Below are 22,107 nucleotides of genomic sequence, written 5' to 3' on the forward strand. Positions count from 1 at the left end.
TACCCCCTTGCTTGTCGTAAGAGGCGACTAAATGGGGCGGTCCTTCGGATGAGACCGCAAAAACCGAGGTGTGGCACGATAAAGATCCCTCCCTGCTCAATGACCATAATCGCTGAACATAGGCCAAAATTTTTGCAGCCCTTCACCGGCAGTGGTGACGTCTCCATGTGAGTGAAATATTCTCGAGAGGGACGTTAAAACAATATTCAATCAATCATTCACCACAGTGTCTCTTGTATTGGTTTTCGTCCAGAACAGGATCCTGTACATCTCAACCTGGATCAGAATGAACAAGAGGTACTGTGAGCAATGCTCACTAAGAATACCCCCCGCTTACCCCAATCTCCCAAAGGTTGTTGGTAATAGGTATAAACTACCTCTTTTCTGAGTGTAAAAAACAAATGGCATGACAAACCGAACCATATTGTTACTTCGATGTCCAGTGCGCGTGACCTTTGACCTTTTGACCCCAAAATCGATAGGGAACATCTTCATCCCATGGGTAGTCCATATGTATGATATGGTGACTGTAGGTGGAAAGGATAACGCTTTAGAGCCCGGAAACCATATTGCTACTTCGATGTCCAGTGCGCTTGACCTTTGACCTTTTGACCCCAAAATCGATAGGGAACATCTTCATCCCATGGGTAGTCCATATGTATGATATGGTGACTGTAGGTGGAAAGGATAACGCTTTAGAGCCCGGAAACCATATTGCTTCTTCGATGTCCAGTGCGCTTGACCTTTGACCTTTTGACCCCAAAATCGATAGGAACATCTTCATCCCATGGGTAGTCCATATATATGATATGGTGACGGTAGGTGGAAAGGATAATGCTTTAGAGTCCGGAAACCATTGCGTCTACAGACGGACGGACGGACGGACGGACAGACGGACAACCCGATTCCAGTATACCCCCCCCCACAACTTGTTGCGGGGGGTATAATAAAGAAACCAAACGTCTCCATCTTGGTGAGAATTCATTGCTGTTGTACACCATCTTCTCTGCTGTCAGAAACATATCCCTGTTTGTCGTTGCATTTTTCATCCGGTGATATGTCACGCCCATCCGGTGATATGTCACGCCCATATCTGCATAAACGTCAACCCGGACAGCGTCTCTCAGCTGGTATTTCATCCCTTGGCCACTTTCGCCAACATCGAAGAGATACTAAAATTCATTTGGGACAGTTTTCATCTTTGGTTGAAGACTGTTCGTTATTTGTGGGTCTTCTCCTCTTCCGGTTTGTTGAGGATTTAAATTGATGGGAGTGTCCCGTGAAATTCTGATATTGGAGTGTACTAAGATTCCTCCATCTCCATGTATCCATTTGTTTCTCTCTCTTGTCTTTTGTCAGATTTTTAAAATCCGAGAGTTGACATGTCACAAAATACAGTGTAACCCACCTATATTGAAGTCGCCTATATTAAACTATCTGTTATATTGAAGTAAAGAAATAAATCCCCAGTAACATTATTCATATGATTCAGCATCAATTATATTGACCTTTGGATATAATGAACAATTGAGGTCTTCTGAATTTCAATATATTTGGTATAAACTGTAAAATACCCAATATAAAGACCTCTACATTGATACATTAACATCTAAAACATTAGAATGATCCAAATATTTAATTTTAAGATTAGAAAAGTCAATTCTGATAAAAATATCAATGAACTAATTGTTAAACACTAAATGAAATTTGGAATCTTGAGCGACGCAAGCACACAGAACGAATATTAGGAATTGTTTTGTGACGTCATACTTTAACAAAATATTCAAGAGGGAAGCAAACTATGCAAACAAAAATCATGACGGTCATAATTTCATATAACAGAATGGCTATCATGTCTGTCTGTTAATCATGTCATTGACAGCCTATAGCTAGTGTTGAAAATAAACTGCGTTTCTTTCCTTAATTCCAGTCGTTACCGTTTAAGAAAAGAGAAATTGATCAATGCAGCGAACCAGTCTTGTGTTGAATATACGTGTATACAGGTCCACCATCTATCGATTTGTAATATTGTACCTCTATCAATATGTATACTTTCTCTAAATTCCATGACAAGATGTCATGTCTGTGTAAACATAAAGTGTAGTACTAAAGCTCCTTCCATGTTCTAAGACCCATTGCCGCTCCTTAATCTGACGCGATGTGAAAAAGCAAGAACAAAAGGCAGCTGTAGAATAGGTATGTATGTTCCATGTACTCCATAACGTGTATTTGTAGTACATGCATTTTTCTAGTCAGTCGATCTCAAAGGGCGATCACACTTTACCTGACACCTATGTACATGTTTCAGCAGGTATTGTTTATTCAGGTGATCCCCCTTAATGGTTTGTTATACATTTTACTTAACAATTTACCTTATGTCATTCAAATAAATGATTGATTGAATATTGTTTAACGTCCCTCTCGAAAATATTTCACTCATATATGATAAATTCGACAAAACTGCGTTACAGTGTTGGATTATTTGTTACTGCTTGGACGGTTTCTTCTCATAAGAGGCATAAAGGTCATTTCGGTCGATCGCGGTGTTCAGAGTGTACGTGTGTCCACAAACTTCATCATGTTCAACTCGTGAAAAGGTGAAGAAAAAGGAACATTGGACTATCTCATAACTCCTATAAAGAATGCAAAATTAAGAGCAGGGCAAACACGGACCCTGACATACATGTACCAGAGGTGGGATCAGGTGCTTAGGAGGAGCAATCATCCCCTTGTCTACCGGTCACACTCCCCATGATCCCTATATCTTGATCAGGTAAACGGAGTAATTCGTAGTCAAAATCACTGTGTAAAGAACGGTCTAACAATCGGTAAGAAACACATCAAACAGCATTTGACCCAATGATAGGTTGTATTGGTAAATTAGATCGTTATAACGATCATGGAATTTGCAAAATGCTAACTTGAAACGAGACTGTTGAAACCTCTGTAATATCAACTTTTTAATATTTGTCAGTTGCCTGTCTCAATATAAAAACTGATCATATGCATAGTAGGGTTTCATCTCAAAGTGTCACCATCAAATGTCAACACATCAATAATTCAACAGTTATGAACATCCGCCCAACCAAGCATCATTTCTTTTTTATACCAGGATTTGTGACGCCTTTTCCTTCCTTAATATTAACAGCCTCTGACTGATATTAGTTTTGATTTTTTAAAACAAATCTATTTACAAATTCCAGCCTTTTCCTTCATTATTGAAAGAAAACAATCACTACACATTACTGAAAACTGGTTTTTCAAAAGTAAGAGGAGAGTTACATTTTGAATTATTACCACATTTATGAAATCTTTACAATATTACAGTACATGTTCTACATTTTAATTGACGTTGGCTAGGAAAAAAATTCGTATGCAAAGGAGTAGTTTATTGTTGACGCAATGTCAATAAAATAATTGAAGTAAGACAGAATATCTTTGTTTTTCAAAATCAAATTTCCTACGAATGCCTGCAATTATCACATACCCGATGTTAAGGATATTGGCTAAGTGAACGTTGACCAATCGTAATAGTAGGACATTTATAGATGACCTTCGGTGTAGGTAAAGAGGGATTGTCATAAAACAATACTCAAGCTTTACTCAAGAACTGATGAATTGCAGGTATACTAAGACAGAAACAAATATCCGGAAAAGTGGGATTGTTTAATTAATTAATGATTGTTTTGTATATAAACTGATAAAAAGCCGATTTTTGAGACTGTTAACGTACCCAGATGAGTTTTAAGCGAAGAAAATGAATACATCTAATGCTTCCAATCCGGACTTAATTTACAGGTCGGGATACGACATTCCTTTATATGGCTTAGCAAATGGACAACTGCTGAACATCCATATTCCGGCCCTAGTATTAATATCAGTCAGTTTTATTTGCGTGCTGACTGTTATCGGCCTATCCTTTTGTCGTCAAAGCTGGAAGACTTTCTTCAAGTGGACAAGAAGCGAGAGATTCGTGGTTTATCTTGCTCTCTGCGATGGAAGTTTCAATGTGTCCCATTTCACCGATCACATGCACATTGTGATTGCTAAACGTCATGTGTACCCAAAGGCGCTGTGCGAGTTTTACGGTTTTAATCTAGCTGTGTTTGTCACTGCCCAAATTTTGATGGTGAATGCTGTTGCTGTCAATGCTTTTTTGTTGATCTACTTCAACAAGCAGATCCCTATCGGGAAGAGAGACTACAGACTACTACTATGGACGTTTGGCTTGCCGTTTGTGGGCTCCATTTTTGCTGCTCTCTTTGATCAACTTGGACCAAATGGAGTATTGTATGTATACGTTGCAAAATCACTACACTTGCATTAATATCACCAACATTTTCGAAATCATAATTCTTCGAGGTACTCAACTTCAATTCTACTATCTCATCGAAGTTCTGTAGTACTACTGTTATTCAAAACGTTGTCAATCAAAATAGTTATTCACGAAACATTGTTACAAACCATGGTACACCTTGCTCACATTGCATAACTGTTACTTGACTGACATTACTAGTAAGTGAAAATGTGTAACATATATTTAGAGCCCTTGCGTCACATGCTATCAGGATGCTCAATGTTTGTTGTAGTTGTTACTTTGACGGCGTGAAAGGTACCATAGCCAATCTCCTCTTCACCACGGTACCCCTTGTTCTGGTTCTTGTGATGAACACGATCCTGTATACCCTGACATGGATCAGAATCCACAAAGAAACAAAGCGTCTTCATCTTGGAGATCATTCACAGTTAATGTCTGCCAACTTCACTGCGGCTAGAAACATGTCGCTTTTTGTGGTAGCGTTCTTTGTTCAGTGGTGGCCGGCTGCTGTGTTTGGAGTATGGGCATACGTCAGTCCTATAAGTGTCCCCCAGTTACTTTTCCATTTTTTGACCACTTTCTGCAATACTGGGGGAATCCTGAACTTGATTGTGTACATCATTATCAGAAGGAGGCTGCTTCTTCATCAAAATGCAAAAAAGAAAACAAAAGCTCCTCACGCAACCGAAATGTCAGCACTTTCATCATCTAAGTCAATTTCGCTGTAATATGCAAAATGGAAATCTTCACTTGTCTCAAAGGATATTTGATACAGTATATGCGGCACTTGCAAGTTACATACCAGGGTTAATTTTCAAACTCACATTCTTTTTTCATTCACAAAACTCACAAGAACTGTCGTGTGTCTGTGAATTAAAAACCATTAAGAAAGAAATTTGGAGAAAACCAGTCACTAACAAGCAAAAGTTATTCAATTTCAATTATATGTTCTCCAATTTCAGTCGACATTAGTGGACCTTTATATCCTCTTTGGACATTTGGTTCTGAATGAATTTTCCCTTTCCCTAATATACAATAAACGTTAACATTAAAATCACTTTTATTGTTGTTTTATTTAACAATTTTTGCTCACAATAATTCAGAGCGCATTTACTTTAAAACTCCACTTGAAAGCGAGGACCCCTTGCTTTTGTTCCCTTTTTATTATTTTTTTTTTTTTTACATGAATTTGTTCCTCCCCTTGTCTTACATGTAATCTAAGAGTTTCTTAATGCACAAATTGGCAGTGGGATTGAACAATAGACACAGAAGATAAACTTGTACCCTGTTGACCTCGCTTCTCTCATGTGTTGCACCAATCAGCGGGAAACCAGTTTATACAGAAGACAGAATCCACGAATTTAAAGGAAATATGTCCACGCCGGCATACATTAAATGAAGCGCTATCAAAATACACTTACAATAGGATATACATGTATGAACTGCAACGTGTCAGCACTTCACGACAAGTATGACTGCTTGAATCATTTCAGTTCATACCCTTATGTATTTTCAAAATTGAATTTTTTTTTATATTCATGTTCTACTTCATTTATGTCGGAATTCACAGTCGTTTAAAATATATGTATTATTTTCAACAATATTTTCACAGTTGCAACGCATTCATTAGGAAATGGCTACCATTACAATGTGAAGAGCTATCGACGACAAAAGCACTGGGAATAAAAACTAGAACTGTCCTAATGGGACTAATAACACCCCCCCCCCCCCCGCGGGGCATATAAGATGATGGGAAATATTTAATGCAAGCACATTGGATATTTTCACATTATCTACAGGGCAATCAATGTGAATGCAGAAGTGTATATTCTACAGTACAGCAGTACATGAAATATTAAAAATATGCTTAATATAAACAATGAATACTATTTGGCACATTTTAGGCTGTATGATTGCAAATCCCTGGTCAACTCTTCTAGTCTTTAGTTTATATTCACTTTGTTAAAGATCATTATCTTATGCCAACTTTACTTTGTCATTGATTTTGTCAGTAAATAAATGACATTAGCTCAAGTATTGGTATTATTGTAATCTTTTCCACTGGTATAACAACTCTAAGTAGCTGTAATAAAGGCAGTTTACTATGAATCCCATTGCCAGGGATAGTTGAGATTATAAATACTATCTGACAAATAAGTATTCAACACACATGAGCCACTTTATGTTTTACCGAGAAGTCACAAGATTGCAGATACAGTATGTGGATGCCAAACCAGAAAATGTCCGTAACTTCCATAACTGTTAAAATATTTCAATGAAAATAAAAGATGTACAACTACATTACATATATAAGATGAGAATAAAGTTTGAATCAAATCTGTTCAATGGTATTAGAATTAAACTCTGGACAAAGTGCGCAACCCCCAAAATGAAAAGAAAATGTGCGTAACTTCTATAACTGTTAAAATATTTCAATGAAAATAGGAGATGCACAATTACATAATATATAGAAGATGTGCATAAAGTTTGAATGAAATATGTCCAGCGGTATTAGAAATAAACTTCGGACAAATTGCGTCTACGGACAAACGGACGGACGGAAAGACGGACAAAGTGATTCCAGTATACCCCCCCCCAAACTTCGTTTGCGGGGGGGGGGGTATAATAATTAGTTTTGATTTGTACGTTAAAAGGTTGATTGTATCTTGTTTAACATCCCACTCAACAATTTTTCACTCGTATGGAGACGTCTCCGTTCCGGTGAATGGCTACAATTTAGGCCTATGCTCGGCGCATCAAGGGCCTCCTTTTTTTGCGGTCCAAAAGAGGGTAAATCAAAGGAAGTTGTAGGTCCACACGTCTATTGCCTGTGCGAAGAGTTGTTAGAGCGAGGATATTTACACCATAAACCTTTTTCTTCTTCATACTGCACGTTTAGAAAAGCATTGATACGAGGTCCGCAAGCCTCTGTATCTTCTGACTAAAAGACAAGATAATGGCAATGCAAAACAATAATGTTGATACACAGGATGCTTCTTAAAAAAGTGATTTTACGTGATTACTGATTGGAGCATTAAAAGTTTCATTGTCCATATGCATCGAAGTCCTTGGATCCGCTCCCTTACTTCACCTCTCACAAGTTTGTGGCGTAGTCAATTCAGATTGAATAGACAACGTACATTATCAACATTTCGTATTAAATCAAAATACCTTATTATACTGTGCTCTAATTTGTATTTACTGAAACATTAGAGGCATTGTATATCACGTGCCTTCGTGAAGTGCAATGCCTGTGTATTCATTCATTGTTCTAAATAAATTTTAAGCGATAAAAGCTTTTTTGTATTAACTGTAATATTTGCATATTAAGATAAGAATGTATTTACAATAACCTAGTTGTATAAATGAAACTGAAACGTGTATTTTGTAACGTGCATGGAATGGAATCTTACGGAAGCCGATAGGTGCCAGGGTATAGAATTAATATTTATTTAACTGGCGGCCGTCACTTAATTTAACTGGCGGTCGCCACTTATTATCTGGCGGCCGTCACTTATCATCTGAATAGAATATATTTATCTTAGGCTTCAGTTTTGATTGTGACGTCACAGAAAGAAACTGTCAAAAAGTTATGCTTGTTTAAGGTTTTTATCAATCGGCTCACGCGGTCGTCCTTTTCCGTAACCGGTAAGAAGATCATTTGCGGTTACGGAAATAGCCGAGTAGTTACGATTGGGTTTTTATATATCAAAATAATGCAGTATAACGACATAACATTGTAGGTAATTGAACAACAACAAAATAAGAAAGGAAAAAAAGAAAAGAAAGAGGGATGTAGTCAGTTCAGTAAGACTACTTTTTTTCTTTTATCAGTATATTTACAATTACAAACATATTTCGCAATCATCACGAGGTACTAGTGTTTAACGGTAAAGGCATCAATCAAATGCATAAAAACAGTTAATAATACTTCAATGTATCCTTGGGTATGAATCCTTGGGTATGATTTAAAGTTCACAAATCACTATATCCTGCATTCAGTATTGCAACACATCTACGACGCGTAGATAATGACGTTACGTCATCCCCTTCATCCTCAAGTGCCGCCGCCAATCGCTGGACATTATGTGACTGGGGTCTGCGCATCCTGACTCTTCTCCCTAACTCATCCCACGAGTGTTCAATTGGTGACAGACCCGGAAATTTTGAGGGCCTGTCTAACGCACTGACATTGCTTTAATCAAAAAGTGTCTTGTTGTTCGTGTCGAGTGTGTAGTTGCGTTGTTTTGCTCGACTGCTAATCCTGGACCATTGTTATGCAGGTACGAGAGTACTACTGAGCAGTGAGAATTTCGTCTGTGTACCATTGTGCTGCAAGAACACCACTCCCAACAACGAATCGAGTACGGTTTCTGTCACATTTTCCTCCCCAAACCATTTCACTTCCACTCCTGAATCTCCACCTCCATCACATAACATCCGGTGAAAAGTCCGCAACTTTCAAACAAAAAGTGACTCTTCACTGAACATCACCTTTGTCCAGTGTTGCAGTCGGAAGCGCAAATGATGGTGCGCCCAGAGTCGTCGAGTGGCAATCTGTAAATTTGTTCCCTTTGTATGGTCATCAGTTGTTCAAACCACAACGTTTTAACTGCTTCCGCACTGTCTGGGCACTAATTCTGCTACCCCAAAGCATTCCGAACTGTGTTTACCGCAATTAAAATTCTGTTCCGCAAATGTTGCAAACGAATTTGACGACCTTCTCTACGGGTAGTAACTCTGGGACTGGCATCAGCTGATCCAGTGGTTTGAAAACGTCTCCAGAGAAGGCTTGTCGTTTTCCGTGTACACGTAGTTCCCAAATTCTGTGCTATTGTAGTCTGCAGCATCCCTATGGAACGCGCACACTGAATGCAAAAATAAAGGATCTTAAAGGGTCGACAATAGTTTTGTAAACCCAAAATGTACCCATCCACGTGGTTAAGGTTTCTGGTACAGGAGCTATTACCTATTGTACTCACTTGCTGTTTGAAATAGACCCATTTGAACAATCGCGATTATTTTATTACTATTATTGAGGACACTTTGTCTTTAAACTTTTCTTCAAATTCAAGGGGATAATGTAAGACATTTTTTTTGTTCAATGTACAATAGGAAATCTAAAAATCTATGAGATGATGATACACTGAGACTTCGCTAACGCTCTCCTTTTGATATGTCGGTATAAAGAGGCCCAGAGTTTATCTTATCATCTCATACGCTTTCAAAATTGAAAAACATTTCTTTAATAAATTTGATACGTACATGTACAGGCATGCTACATGTATATTCCCTTTAACGATAATCTACCAATATGTAGCAAAATGAAGTGTTTCTTTTTTTTAAATTTAGCTTCAAAACACAGTTACATTACGCTAAAGCACTCGGACTTTCATGTCATATAAGAAACATGTACCATCATATAACAATTATTATACACTTATTGAAAAAATTCAGTTCAGGTACGAAAAGTTTAGAACGAGTTTTAAAACCACCATATACAAAAAATTTCATATCAAATTTACAAGACGACAATGCAAAAAAACAGTGATATAAGGCCTCAACCGTGGGCATATTTTATTTCATTTATTCATTTTTGTGTGCCGTAAATCGAAGGTTTTTTTTATAAGGGGTGGATCTGTGGCTCTCTGATCTGTTCCAAAATTTTCTCGGAGAGCTACAGATCTATTAATAAATTGAATTATGGAAATCTTGTACATGTTACAATGTACTTCTATACACATTTTAATTTGATTTTTTTTTTTTTATTTCAGCGTCTCTAACATTAGGCAAATGCATTATAATTTGCAAAAGTTTATTAGCCCAAACAATCACAGACGACATTTGACTTGTTGTTTGAGGAAAGGATTTCAGGGAAAGTAATTAGCCTATACATCAATTACCTATAACACAGGCCTAAAGAATTACTGTGTTTGTCCATAAAATGATCAAATCCCCTCTAATTTTTACACCAACGATTTGTAATTTTGGTTGCGATTATTACAACATGTAAGAAGTCTCAAGCTAGGAAGTGTTGAACAAAGCGAAAACACCGAACCCGATCTGAATTATTAATGCCCAAATGTTTCCCTTAATCAAGTCAATCCACACATGTTATCAAATAATTTACTACTTCACAACTTTATTGTCGTTTTAGCAATAACATTTTCTTTTTCTAATTCTAGCTGGTAACAGATTAACAGATATTATTTTGCTTGGCTATTGTTTATCGTCGTAGACATTCTTTCCCAATAATCAAAACCTTCCATTCAATCGTATTCGCTGTGTCGTCTGCATTGTTGTGAAACATACAGGGATGAATATAGTACCGGCAGTCGCAGGTAAGCATAATTTTACGTGCTTTAATTTCTGAACCATAAAGAATTTAGATTTAGACAATAAAGTTTTTAGATTAGGAATTTTATTTCATTTATTGGACATTGTAATCAGCCTACAAGTTAATTTTTGAAATAATAGGTACACCATTAAAACTTCTAAAACTGGCTTTAACTCATCTGTGAAACAATAAAATGTAGTTTAATAACATTCTAGAAAATGAGAAATAAACAAACACATTGGGGATATGAGAGTACGTATTTGCCAGATTTCTTATGACAGTATACATGTCGCGTCCAATAAACACGATCAAGCAACTCGCTGGGAAAATGTGTTCTGGATTATTACGCTCTGATAGTAACACAGAGTGACATAGAAACAAATCTTAAGCCCACCACTATCGTACTCTTAGAATAAAACGAAAACTTTACGCAATATTATATATAGAGATAGAATAGATAGATAGATTGATAAAGCACCGAAATAGCAATGAAGTCTTAAATAAATACAACTGCTCTAAGTGAAGAAGTATGTAATATAAAGCACAGAAAATTTCACTTAATTTGAGTACCCACTTCCAACACCCCTATCAGGGGTTGAACTCATGTACTGCAGAACCAAATCTCCTAGCAGCATGTACATGTAACCAGCTCGCTAGACCGCGCGACCATCTAGGCAAGTCTTATAATATTATATATATATATATATATTACTCAATGTTTAAGAGACATAATGTACATGTAGGAGGTAGAACACCCGATGTGAATTTTATGATGTACTTTGAGATGATATATCTTCTGATTTAGGAACAAATGGGTCAGTGTTAAAATTATCTCAATTCCAAATACATATGTATGTAATCATTTTTGTCTTTAGTCACAACTAAACAATAAGTTGGTAAAGTATAGGTTAATCGTATTATTAAAAATCAATTTTTCTTCTTTCCAATTGTTTCTTTCCAAAGCTAAGGAGAAATAAATCTTGAAAAGGAGTACTGGTATCGGTTGGACCCTGTCACTGAATTTCAGATACCTTTTAATACAATTAGGATGACGTTAGTTCGTGTCATATGAAAGATGTGTTTTCATTAATTTAGTTTTGTTTAAACTAGAGATTAGAAATCCTTTCCTTCGTAGCACTATCCAACATTTAGAGTGACGAATCAGCTTCAGACATCAAATGTTTACTTTGTATCCCAAGGCCTTTGAGCCAAGGATACAAATACAGAGGTGTGAAAGCATTGTAACAACCGTTAATGATATAAAATCGCTTACTGATAAAGGTATAATCATGATTAATCAACGTTGTCGTCGTAGCTCAAGAAATAAAATAATCTAAAACATCATTTTAATTATTGGTTAGTTCCACTTAGGGTTTCTTCCTAAGTGTTAAGTTACACCACAACAAAACTTAAGATTTCGCTCAGCAAACAAAACAGGAACAACAACAATAAATGCAATTTAACAAAACTTCAAATGGGCAACTGACTAAGATCAGGAATATATGTATATATTTTTCCTAGGTCCTATCTGGATAAGTATTACAAAACGAAAACAACGATGATAGACAAAACTGAATGAACTAAATAAATCATGAGATTAAAAACACCAAATAAATCCTATCTAATAATAAGCTTCAGTAGTAGTCCACAACTACCGATCCAATATAAACGTCACAGAGACACCATTCCTGAAAGTCTCCAAGACACTAGATGCAAAGCCTCGTCACACAGACACAACAGAACCCTGTCCAGAAACTGAGTAGATACCTGAACAATTCTGTTGCCTTCAGACATAGTCCTCAGACTTGTCCCGGTGTCACGTTCTCTCTCAGAAAATGAAGTCAACAGAGTAACTGAATTATCGATGAGTGGATTTAAAGTACAGACTGTCCGGTAGGGGCTCTGTCACACTTGGTTTGTTGCGGCGAGGTGTCGGTGACCGTTGACCCAGGAATCCCAGAGGGAGCGGGAAGAGGTCTTCTTGAAGATCCGGGGATTGGTGGGTCCTCTAAAGGGTGTTGGATACGACCATCTCTTCTTTGACTCGATCGCCCTCGGATCTCGACAGTATAATAATCGGAGGGTGGGTGGGGGTGGTTGGCTTGTTGAAGAAAGCAAGACTTCGTTTGTGGTAGGTCTATCCCTGGATCGCCCTCGGTATAATCGGGGAGACGGGTCTTCCGGAAGATTGTGTGTTAGGATGCAGTGAAGGGGGTCAGTCCGAGTTAGACGTCTTGTTTCTGGTATAGGGTTTGTAGGTGGCGGGCCCGCTATCCGCTGAATGTCTGATAATTTAAATAGTCGCCCAATGATCCCTATTTATCGACCGAAAGAAAAAAATAAGGATAGGTATATGAGTACATACATGTATGTGTTTATGGCAAACATATTTAGCGTGGAGATGACCAGAATCGCACCTCAATGACATATGGAAGCCATGGGTGGCGCGTTAGACCATTGTCATTACAGATATAGATGGCCTCTTACACCAATAAGTTGAATGAATGATTTAACAAGAAAGTTTAAATGTAAGTGTATTTATATTAAGCTATAAAAGAAAATGTACACCTTATATGGAACATGCACTTGCTAATACTAATAATAGAGGGAGTGGGAGTGTGACAGGACATCTTCATGTCTGTGTTAAGGCAAAATACACGTAAAACCCGGCCCTAAATTGTGTCTTTAATAGTGATTGAGACTTATCAATATATTGTTTTTGTTATATTTATTAGTGTTTCTGAAAAAAGGCACGTGTGATAGAATATCTGTATGTGTGTATTAGCGGAAAAAAGAAACTGTGCATTATAAAATTTAGTATAATTTTTCTATATTTATTGTTTATATTTATAAAATCTAAACAATCGATAAATGTGATGTTTTTGAACAATATGGGATAGTACCCGACTCAGATACACGGACTTTTTCATGGTTAGTGAACACATGTTGTTTATTGAAGTGTTCGTACGCACGAATTTTACTGGCCAATACTGTTTGGAGTAAGAAGTGTAAAAGGTTTGTTTGGACACTATTCGTTAAGGAAAGCACTTTTAATTTGACAAAATTTACCCTTCTGTCATGCCACGACTCAGCGAAAACCAACGTAACCATGCTGTTGGGATGCTTCAAGCTGGAATATCGTAGCAAGACACTTTGGAGTTCATCGGAACACCATCCAGTCATTATGGAGACGTTTCCAACAATCTGGTAACACTCGGGATCGACCACGTTCTGGGCGTCCTCGTGTAACGTCGCGTCGACAGGACAACCACATTAGACTGCACCTGAGAAATCGTTTCCAGACAGCAAGTTTGACTGCTCGTAGCATTCCTGGACTTTGAACAATCAGTCCAAGAACTGTGCGTAATCGCCTGCGCGAGCACAACATCAGACCAAGACGTCCAGCAGTGCGCCCAATACTGCTTCAACGTCATCGAATCGCTAGACTAGCGTGGTGCAGACATCTGCGATTCAGAATACAGGACTGGGCCAATATTCTGTTCACTGATGAATCCAGATTTTATTTGTAGAGTGTATCGTCGCGTTGGGGAGTGGTACCAGGACGCTTGTGTTGTGCAACGTCGACAATTCGGTGGGGGTAGCGTCATGGTGTGGGGTGGAATAACAGCACGTGGAAGGACCCCTCTACAAATTGTCAATGGAAATATCACCGTCGTACACTATCGAGACGAAATTATTCAGCGCCATGTGATACCCTTCATACAGAGACAGCAAAATCACATCATTCTGCAGCAAGACAACGCAACGCCACATGTTGCACGTGTAGTCAGGGACTTTTTTATTCAACAGAATGTCGATATCTTGCCTTGGCCAGCTGTTTTCCCCGATTTATCGCCGATCGAGCACGTCTGGGATGAAATGGAACGACGTCTACCCTGTTTACCAAATCAACCAGTGACATTGGTTGATTTAGGCAAGGCTTTAACCAACATCTGGAACAACATCCCTCAAGCATTTCTGAACACTTTAGTGGCATCAATTAGGCGACGTTGTCAAGCATGCGTGAATGAAAATGGTGGCCACACGCGTTATTAACTTTGTTAATTCAAGTTCGAATACCAGTGTCTTTCGAGTGTGCTAAAGTTGACGTTATTCGACGTTAACATTAATGGATTATGAAATGTTGTAACGAATACATTTGTTAACAGTACTACCAAAATAAAATTTGTTCATTGTTATTTTTTTTAAATTATATTTTCATATACATGTATTAAAAAATGCAGTTTCTTTTTTCCGCTAGTATATTATTTTTAATGACAGCAAGTTGATGTTATAGAGATTTCAACAGTTTCGATTGAAGTCAGCATTTCGCTAATTCTATGGTTGTTATAGTGATCTACATGTAGTTGCCAAAATAACCTATAATTTGGTCAAATGCTGTCTGACGTGTTTTATACCGATTGTTTGGCCGTTCTTGACACCCTGATTTTGACTACGAATTACTCCGTTCACCTGATCAAGATATAGGGCTCACAGCGGGTGTGACCAGTCGACAGGGGAAGCCTACTCTTCTTAGGCACCTGATCTCACCTCTGGTATATCCAGGGGTTCGTGTTTGCCGAACTTTTTATTTTGTATTCCTTAAAGAAGTTATAAGATTGATCACTGTTCGCTATCTTAACCTTTTCATTAATAGTATTTTCATTGGCATCTGGAACATTTACGTAAAGGTAATTCTTTGACGTTTCAGCCGTTAAAAGTTGTTTGAGTGCCGGTCGTATACGATCCGTGTGGATGACCTTGGTGTGTTCCTCAAGGTCCACAGTTTACTTTGTACGCTACGTTTGAGCATTTCGTCAATTACCTGAAATACTAGTAGTTCCCTCCAATATGACGAGAACTTAGGTAAACCGCGAGTCTTGATGAAATTACTCTCACTCGATAACTTCGATGATGTGGGTTTCACACTCATCAGTAACCCACCTCTTGATGAGACTAATATCCATGTCGTTTTCTTGTTTATCTTTTAAATATGTAATCAGGTTTCGATATTGGTGGCTTAGCACGTATGTTGTTGACCTTTTGACCAGTAGTGCTACAAGCTTTCTACAGGGTAATCTACTCGGTACATCAGCAGTTGCAAGGTTTTTACATGTACCTGAAGGTGTTTAATAGTCATTTAAAATTGTTTAAAGTATCAAACCAACGTGCAAGTTGTCTTCCATTTGGCTTCTGCAATACAATCCAGTAAATCACCGAATCTAGGTAGGGCAATACTATATGGTACTCATATTTGATAGTGATAGCATCAAGACGTCCGTAATCTATACAAACACCCAGTGACCAATCTTTCTTCCTACCTCAAAAGACTCATGATGCCCATGAGTTATCAATTTTTTCTATGTCTTGTCTTATTCATCTCGTTTGTAAATGATGTGGTATCCTTCTTCGAGGTTCTTTCGGGGTATGAGCATCATAAGTATCAATATTATATTGAACAATTGAAATGTAAACTAAATCTTTATCCGACCTAGCAAGTACATTTACATACTTGAGGGATTCCTTTAATTTTGCTGTTTCATTTTTTGTCAAGTTACATGTAACTTTTGACTGCTCAAACAGATTTTGAAAGCACGTTATTCTTCAGACCCGTTGAATAGAAGAATTTATCAACAGCACATCAATTGGCAACACAGGTCCCTGGATAAACTGCTTGATGATCATTCATTGAGTTCATCATCCGAACAGAAATTTCAGTATTACGTAAAAAGGAGTAAGTGATAGACCTCGCCACTACAGTTTTGCCTGACCCTTTTTAATTTTCTCCAATAGTTTTATCACAACCTAAACATTTCCAACATGTGATTGGTCAGGTGGCGTAGAAACAAGACAATTCGTTACAGTCTCTATTCGGACAGGGATAATAACACTCTTTCTGCTGTATTCAATACCTCGTACTTATTTTCTCCAATCTTAAATTGATTGACATTTAAGAACATTGTAAGGTTTCATGAAAACAAGACAAATAACACCGAAGAGGGAGATGAGGGGAGAGAGAGAGAGAGAGGAGGGGAGAGAGAGAGAGAGGAGGGGAGAGAGAGATTTACATTATCACTATATAGACAATGCTACCCAAGTTTTTCCAATAGCAGCAAGGTCTGTTCCACTAGGAGATACCACTGTAATATCTGTGTAGTACATGACAGGTTTCTTTATCATTGCATTTAAGATAGTGTCGGACAACACCCATAATTTAGCACCGGTGTCAACAAAGCAGGTTTGCCTACACACCATTTATGTTAGTTTTAAATTTTACATATCCCAGCTTCCGGATCATTCTAATTAACCCCATGCAACTTGAAGGATTTAAATATATTCCGTACAGGTTGTTTATTTTTGTTCTGCTGATTCTTCTTTCGATAAGTATTGAGTAAATGTTTGCTTATGTCTCTTGTGATTATCAGGACATTCTGCTTGATAATGATACTGAGATCCAGATCGTAACAGTGCCTGTTGTTTATATCAAAAGGTTGCGAGTTTCTCTTTCTGATGTCATTAACATCTTTCCTAAGTATCATTATTTCAATTTTCAGATCTGATATAGTTTGTGCATGTATCGCATTTAAGTCGGTCTTTTCATTATATTCAGTATCACCTGATCTTGAGCATTTAGTGTAGTTTGTAATTTTAACTATCTATGGTGAGACTTTAAGAATATAGCAGCACCAAGGGCTGTTCCTTCGCTAAAGTTTCTCGCACGCCCCCTGGAGCAGTTAGATATTAGTATGTCAAATTTGCAAGTCGCCTTATACCCTGCTCTATTTCCGATTGAGTAACATAGACATCCCCCGTATAAACCCCTTGGAGATCCGGGTTAGAATAGGTCCTCAGTACCCCCTTGCTTGTCGCAAGAGGCGATTAATGGAACGGTCCGTCGGATGAGATCACAAAAACCGAGGCCCCGTGTCACAGCAGATGTGGCACAATAACGATCCTTCCCTGTTCAAAGGCCGTAAGCGCCGAGCATAGGCTTAAATGCAGCCCTTCACCGACAATGGTGACGTCTCCATAAGAGTGAAAACTTCTTGAGTGGGACGTTAAACAATATACAACCAACCAACTATAAAATGTGATACTGTACAAAGGGTAATTAAAAAGTTCATGGACTGGTACGATACCATGGAACACTTCTACATATACATGTCGGTCTCCATAAATGTGGTGCCATCAATTCGGTTAAGGCGGTCCCTATAAACATATCGCCTAACCTTAAACTTAACCCTAAACAGTCTTGTTTAGTAAATTATAGTTTTATCAATTGACGATATGGAAACATGATCGTTTATTTTCACATCGTATACCTATCAAAATTTAGGGCTCACGGCGAGTGTGACCGGTCGACAGGGTATGTTTACCCATCTTAGACACAGAATCCAACCTCTAGTATATCCTGGGGTCCGTGTTTGTCCAACTATCTATTTTGTATGTCTTATACATGTAAGAGTTATGAGATCGATCACTGTTCGTTATCTTCACCTTTCATGGTAAACAATAACTTTTTCAGATGACGATATCGCCATGCTATTGTCTATATCGACTTCGCACATAGTCATTGGGAAACAGTGTATATGGTAAACAATAACTTTCTCATATGATGATATCGACACAATCTCGTCATGCTATTGTCGATATCGTATTTGGTCCTTTAACACAGTAACATATACCGGTATGATAGGTAGGCTTAATAACTGTTTTAGATGATATTATCATGCATATGTTGGTGTCGACATCGTCTTAGTCTTGGACATGCATGGATATGCTTTCTGTACTTGTTACCTTGTTTCGACATACACACAATTTCAGTTCGCTTGTTCAAGATGTTGACAGCAGATGATGTCATGTTTCCGTCTGTTACGTGACAATCAAAAGTGAATAATTCTGTATACATGAATATCGACAAATCATAGGCTGATTAAATACGCACCCAAAAATGATAATAATAATAACACAAAATAACAATTTACTAATAAATATGATGCTTCTGGTAAATATTCGTTTGTATTCGAGGATGACTTGGCGAAAAAGTGGTGTATCGTGACGTCATATAACTCGAAGCGCTATGTCATCGGTAGCAGAGCTGATTAAAGTGATAAAAAATTCAAAAGCAGGAGAAACTTACCTAATTTTATGGAGTATCCATAAAATAAATTTTAAGTGGGGAAAATACGATAAGCGACATCTGACGAAGAGCAATTAAATCACGTGATTCACAAGTGTAATCAATACGCCAGTTTTGAGATTAGAGCTCTTCTGTGTAGGAGGTAAATTTAGTAGAACTTTGAGTGCCAAAGTGGGACAGAGTGAACCTACAGTCAGTGAAGAAGACGAGAAAATGTATTAAAAGCGGTTTCTCTTTAAACATGTAAATGTAGGAAATATAAAATAATATCGAAAGAAATGTTTTACTAAAGTAGAAACATAAAAACAATGTCATATTTGAAAGTAATATCCTGGATTTGATACCTACGACCAACGAAATTACGTGAGAATTCCATTCCATGTATTTAATTACTCCCTGAATACTTATCATTTAGTTTGTGTATCAGTTGAATTCAGGTGATGAAACAGCGTATGAGAAAAATACAAAGTACATTTACTAATGTAGTGATGAATATTCGTCCCACTCCCGCATGTAAACAAGTTGTTTCGCGCATAAGTTCTTCAAAGGGAAATAACTCGAAAGTTTTTCGAATCCGGCGTATTGAGAGGGCTCATGCACAGGCAATCATATCGCTTGGATTCGAATTTACTATCAAAGAGTAAAGGTATAGAACTCTAGATATAGGGTACCCAAGTTCGTCGATGTAAAAATAATAAACCAAATGATATAAAATTCTACACTGTATTCTAATATATCCATACTAAATCAATCTACATTACTACCACATTTCATCCCGAAATTCCGTATACCGGTGAAGATAACGAACAAAGAATTCGGAAAAATGTCGTTTATTTTCGGTCAAACTTTAGCTGGGAGTTTGAATGGTGATATCGAGTGATATAATGTCTTTCATATCTTATATATGCATTCCTTATAACGAGGCCTTTCTTTTGGTACTAAAGTTTTTGACCTTGTAACCTTGGCTTTTGATTGTTACATGTACCTACTTTTAAGAAAAACCAGAGTTTTTTGCTACCATTATTTGATTCGGGTAACTGCTTTATGGTCACTACATGTATATGAGAATAATTTACACACTTTGATATTTACATGTAATACTTTTACGTAATTTTAATTACTTATATCTTAAGATTTATATAGCACAGATGTTTAAAAACTGCAAGTTTATAAAACAAATCAAATGCAAACGTATACTGAAAATATTATTTGTTTATGAAAATTATTTCAAAAGTTAGCTGGATCTGAAATTTATACTTGCGTCTAATCTCCGTTTATGGTCTTGAGACCGGTTGTCTGCTGTAGAAGTGAGGGATTTGTAACATTCCAACACCTGTTGCGACACGGGTCTTAAAAAGACCCTGATTTCCCTTCTAAATGTCGAGCGTTTGGCGAAGGAGCAATCACTACCTACATGTATTTTCACGTCTTAGGTTTGACGCGGCCAATATGGTCTAGGGGTCCCATTGAAGGCCAGTTGGTATACAGGTTTTGTAATGTCCTTGCATACATATGCATTCTTTTTCATTATGCCATCCCTTTAAAGGACTTGTAGATTTGAGGAAGATGAGAAATTAATTGAATATGAATTGATAGCATCGATAGATAGGAGTGTTATGGGCGTAGTTATTCAGTAAAATATCGTAATATTTATTATTTCTGACTTTTGTCTCATCTTATTTGTACATGAACTGTACAGTACTCCAGTACCAAAATTTCAGACAAAGCACTTTGTTGTAAACCCCCAAGAAGCATGCTTACCACTCTCCAGTACTTAATTCTTTGATTTGCTTATTAATGTGATGTCGCAAACAAGTAGTAAAAATTAACTTATTTTAACAAATAGAACTCTGTTAGCCATTCATGGGTCCAGGGTTTTATGGATGCGCCTGAGATTTGGTCCTTTCAATATCAAATGTTTATTTCTTATTTTTACCAGTTTTTTTATTTTTTTTTATTTCGTTTTATAAATATTTCATTCAGTAGAGAAGAGGATTGGCCCTGTCTATAAGCCTGTGAACGTTCTCTCCATGGACGTTTTAGTAGAATATGACATTAAAAGTTATGTAATTTCTCAGGTTTACTCAAATTAAAAAAAAAATCACACGAAAATTAAAAAAACCCAACTCTTTCGATAATAACTAATGATCAAAGTATTCTCAAGATTGTAATGAGTGGAAAATCGGTTTAAAAGCATAATTCAATAAGACTTTCATGATGCACACACATAATATCAGTTTGATTTTCATTTCTAAATTTCCCACAAAATAGAAGCCTATTTCTATTTATCTCTGACATTTTCTCACAGACGATATGCAATCTTTAGGGATTAAATTCCTACTTTTGATTCATTACTTTTATAGCATATGCTACATTCCCATAGCTATAAAACTCATTTTACCACATTCATTTTTACGATTACTAACTTTCAGCACGGAATATTATTCTTCGATGGAATCAGAAATTAATATTCCAATTTTTTTTTTATGTCCAGGCTTATCATTCGGGACAGTAAATTGAACTGTCTATAAGTCTCTCATTCTCCCCTCCAAACATGTATCTAGTTATATAGTGAATTCACTTATTTCTTCTGACGTTTGAGAATGTTTTTTTCTTATGGGTTTTGATCCGATGCGGCGATATTTCAGCCATACATGAATGTCAGGGTTTGGGAATAAAATGGTTGTTTGAGAATATCTTTTGTTGCTAATGATGTTAATACATTGTCTTTAACGTAAATCCATTCCATGAGGCTACTATGAGATATCCCTCGAAAATTAGTAATTTAACATTAAAGAGGTGGACTTATTGTGGCGAGTTTCTACTGTAGCGCAATCACACATTAGGCGCATTTGTGATAGATGAAAAAGTGAAGATCAATCTCATGATTCCTATAATGAATACAAAGTCAAGAGAAGGGCAATTATGGATCCCTGGGCACACCAGTGGTGGGGATCAGGTGCCTAGAAGGAGTAAATAAAGACTACTTTATTGTTAGCGCAACCAAGAATTAACATATCTGCTTAAACGGAAAGTCTCTGAATATGTATATCATTATCAATGAACATTTTACAATTTAGATATAACAGGAAGAAAAGTGATCAGGGTGTTCTAGTGCGGTTAAATTAACTGTGAATTAAACATAAAGAATAAAAATGGTCATTTGCTGGAGTGGGCTTCGCATGTAATCAAATATTGACGTCTTTCGTATACATGTATCTCTAAAATGTCACCGGCTACTCTTTTCATTCCAGGCGGAATTACTTTCATATTACATGTACCCAACTATCTATTTTGTATTGCTTGTAGGAG

General features: G+C 37.1%; 1 protein-coding gene across 2 annotated transcripts in view; it reads left to right on the top strand.

The window, feature by feature from the left end:
- The first annotated feature begins 10,518 nt into the window (after positions 1 to 10,518).
- Positions 10,519 to 22,107, top strand: part of LOC125657528 (Kv channel-interacting protein 4-like) — a 190,611-nt gene continuing 179,022 nt past the window's right edge. For both annotated transcript variants that reach the window (XM_056149401.1, XM_056149402.1), the window contains exon 1: positions 10,519 to 10,659. In XM_056149401.1, the coding sequence (XP_056005376.1) occupies positions 10,635 to 10,659 (25 nt within the window). In that variant the 5' untranslated portion in view covers positions 10,519 to 10,634. The remainder of the gene's footprint in view (positions 10,660 to 22,107) is intronic.

The sequence above is a fragment of the Ostrea edulis genome, chromosome 9 (assembly GCF_947568905.1).
Source record: "Ostrea edulis chromosome 9, xbOstEdul1.1, whole genome shotgun sequence".
Classification (NCBI taxonomy): Eukaryota; Metazoa; Mollusca; class Bivalvia; order Ostreida; family Ostreidae; genus Ostrea; species Ostrea edulis.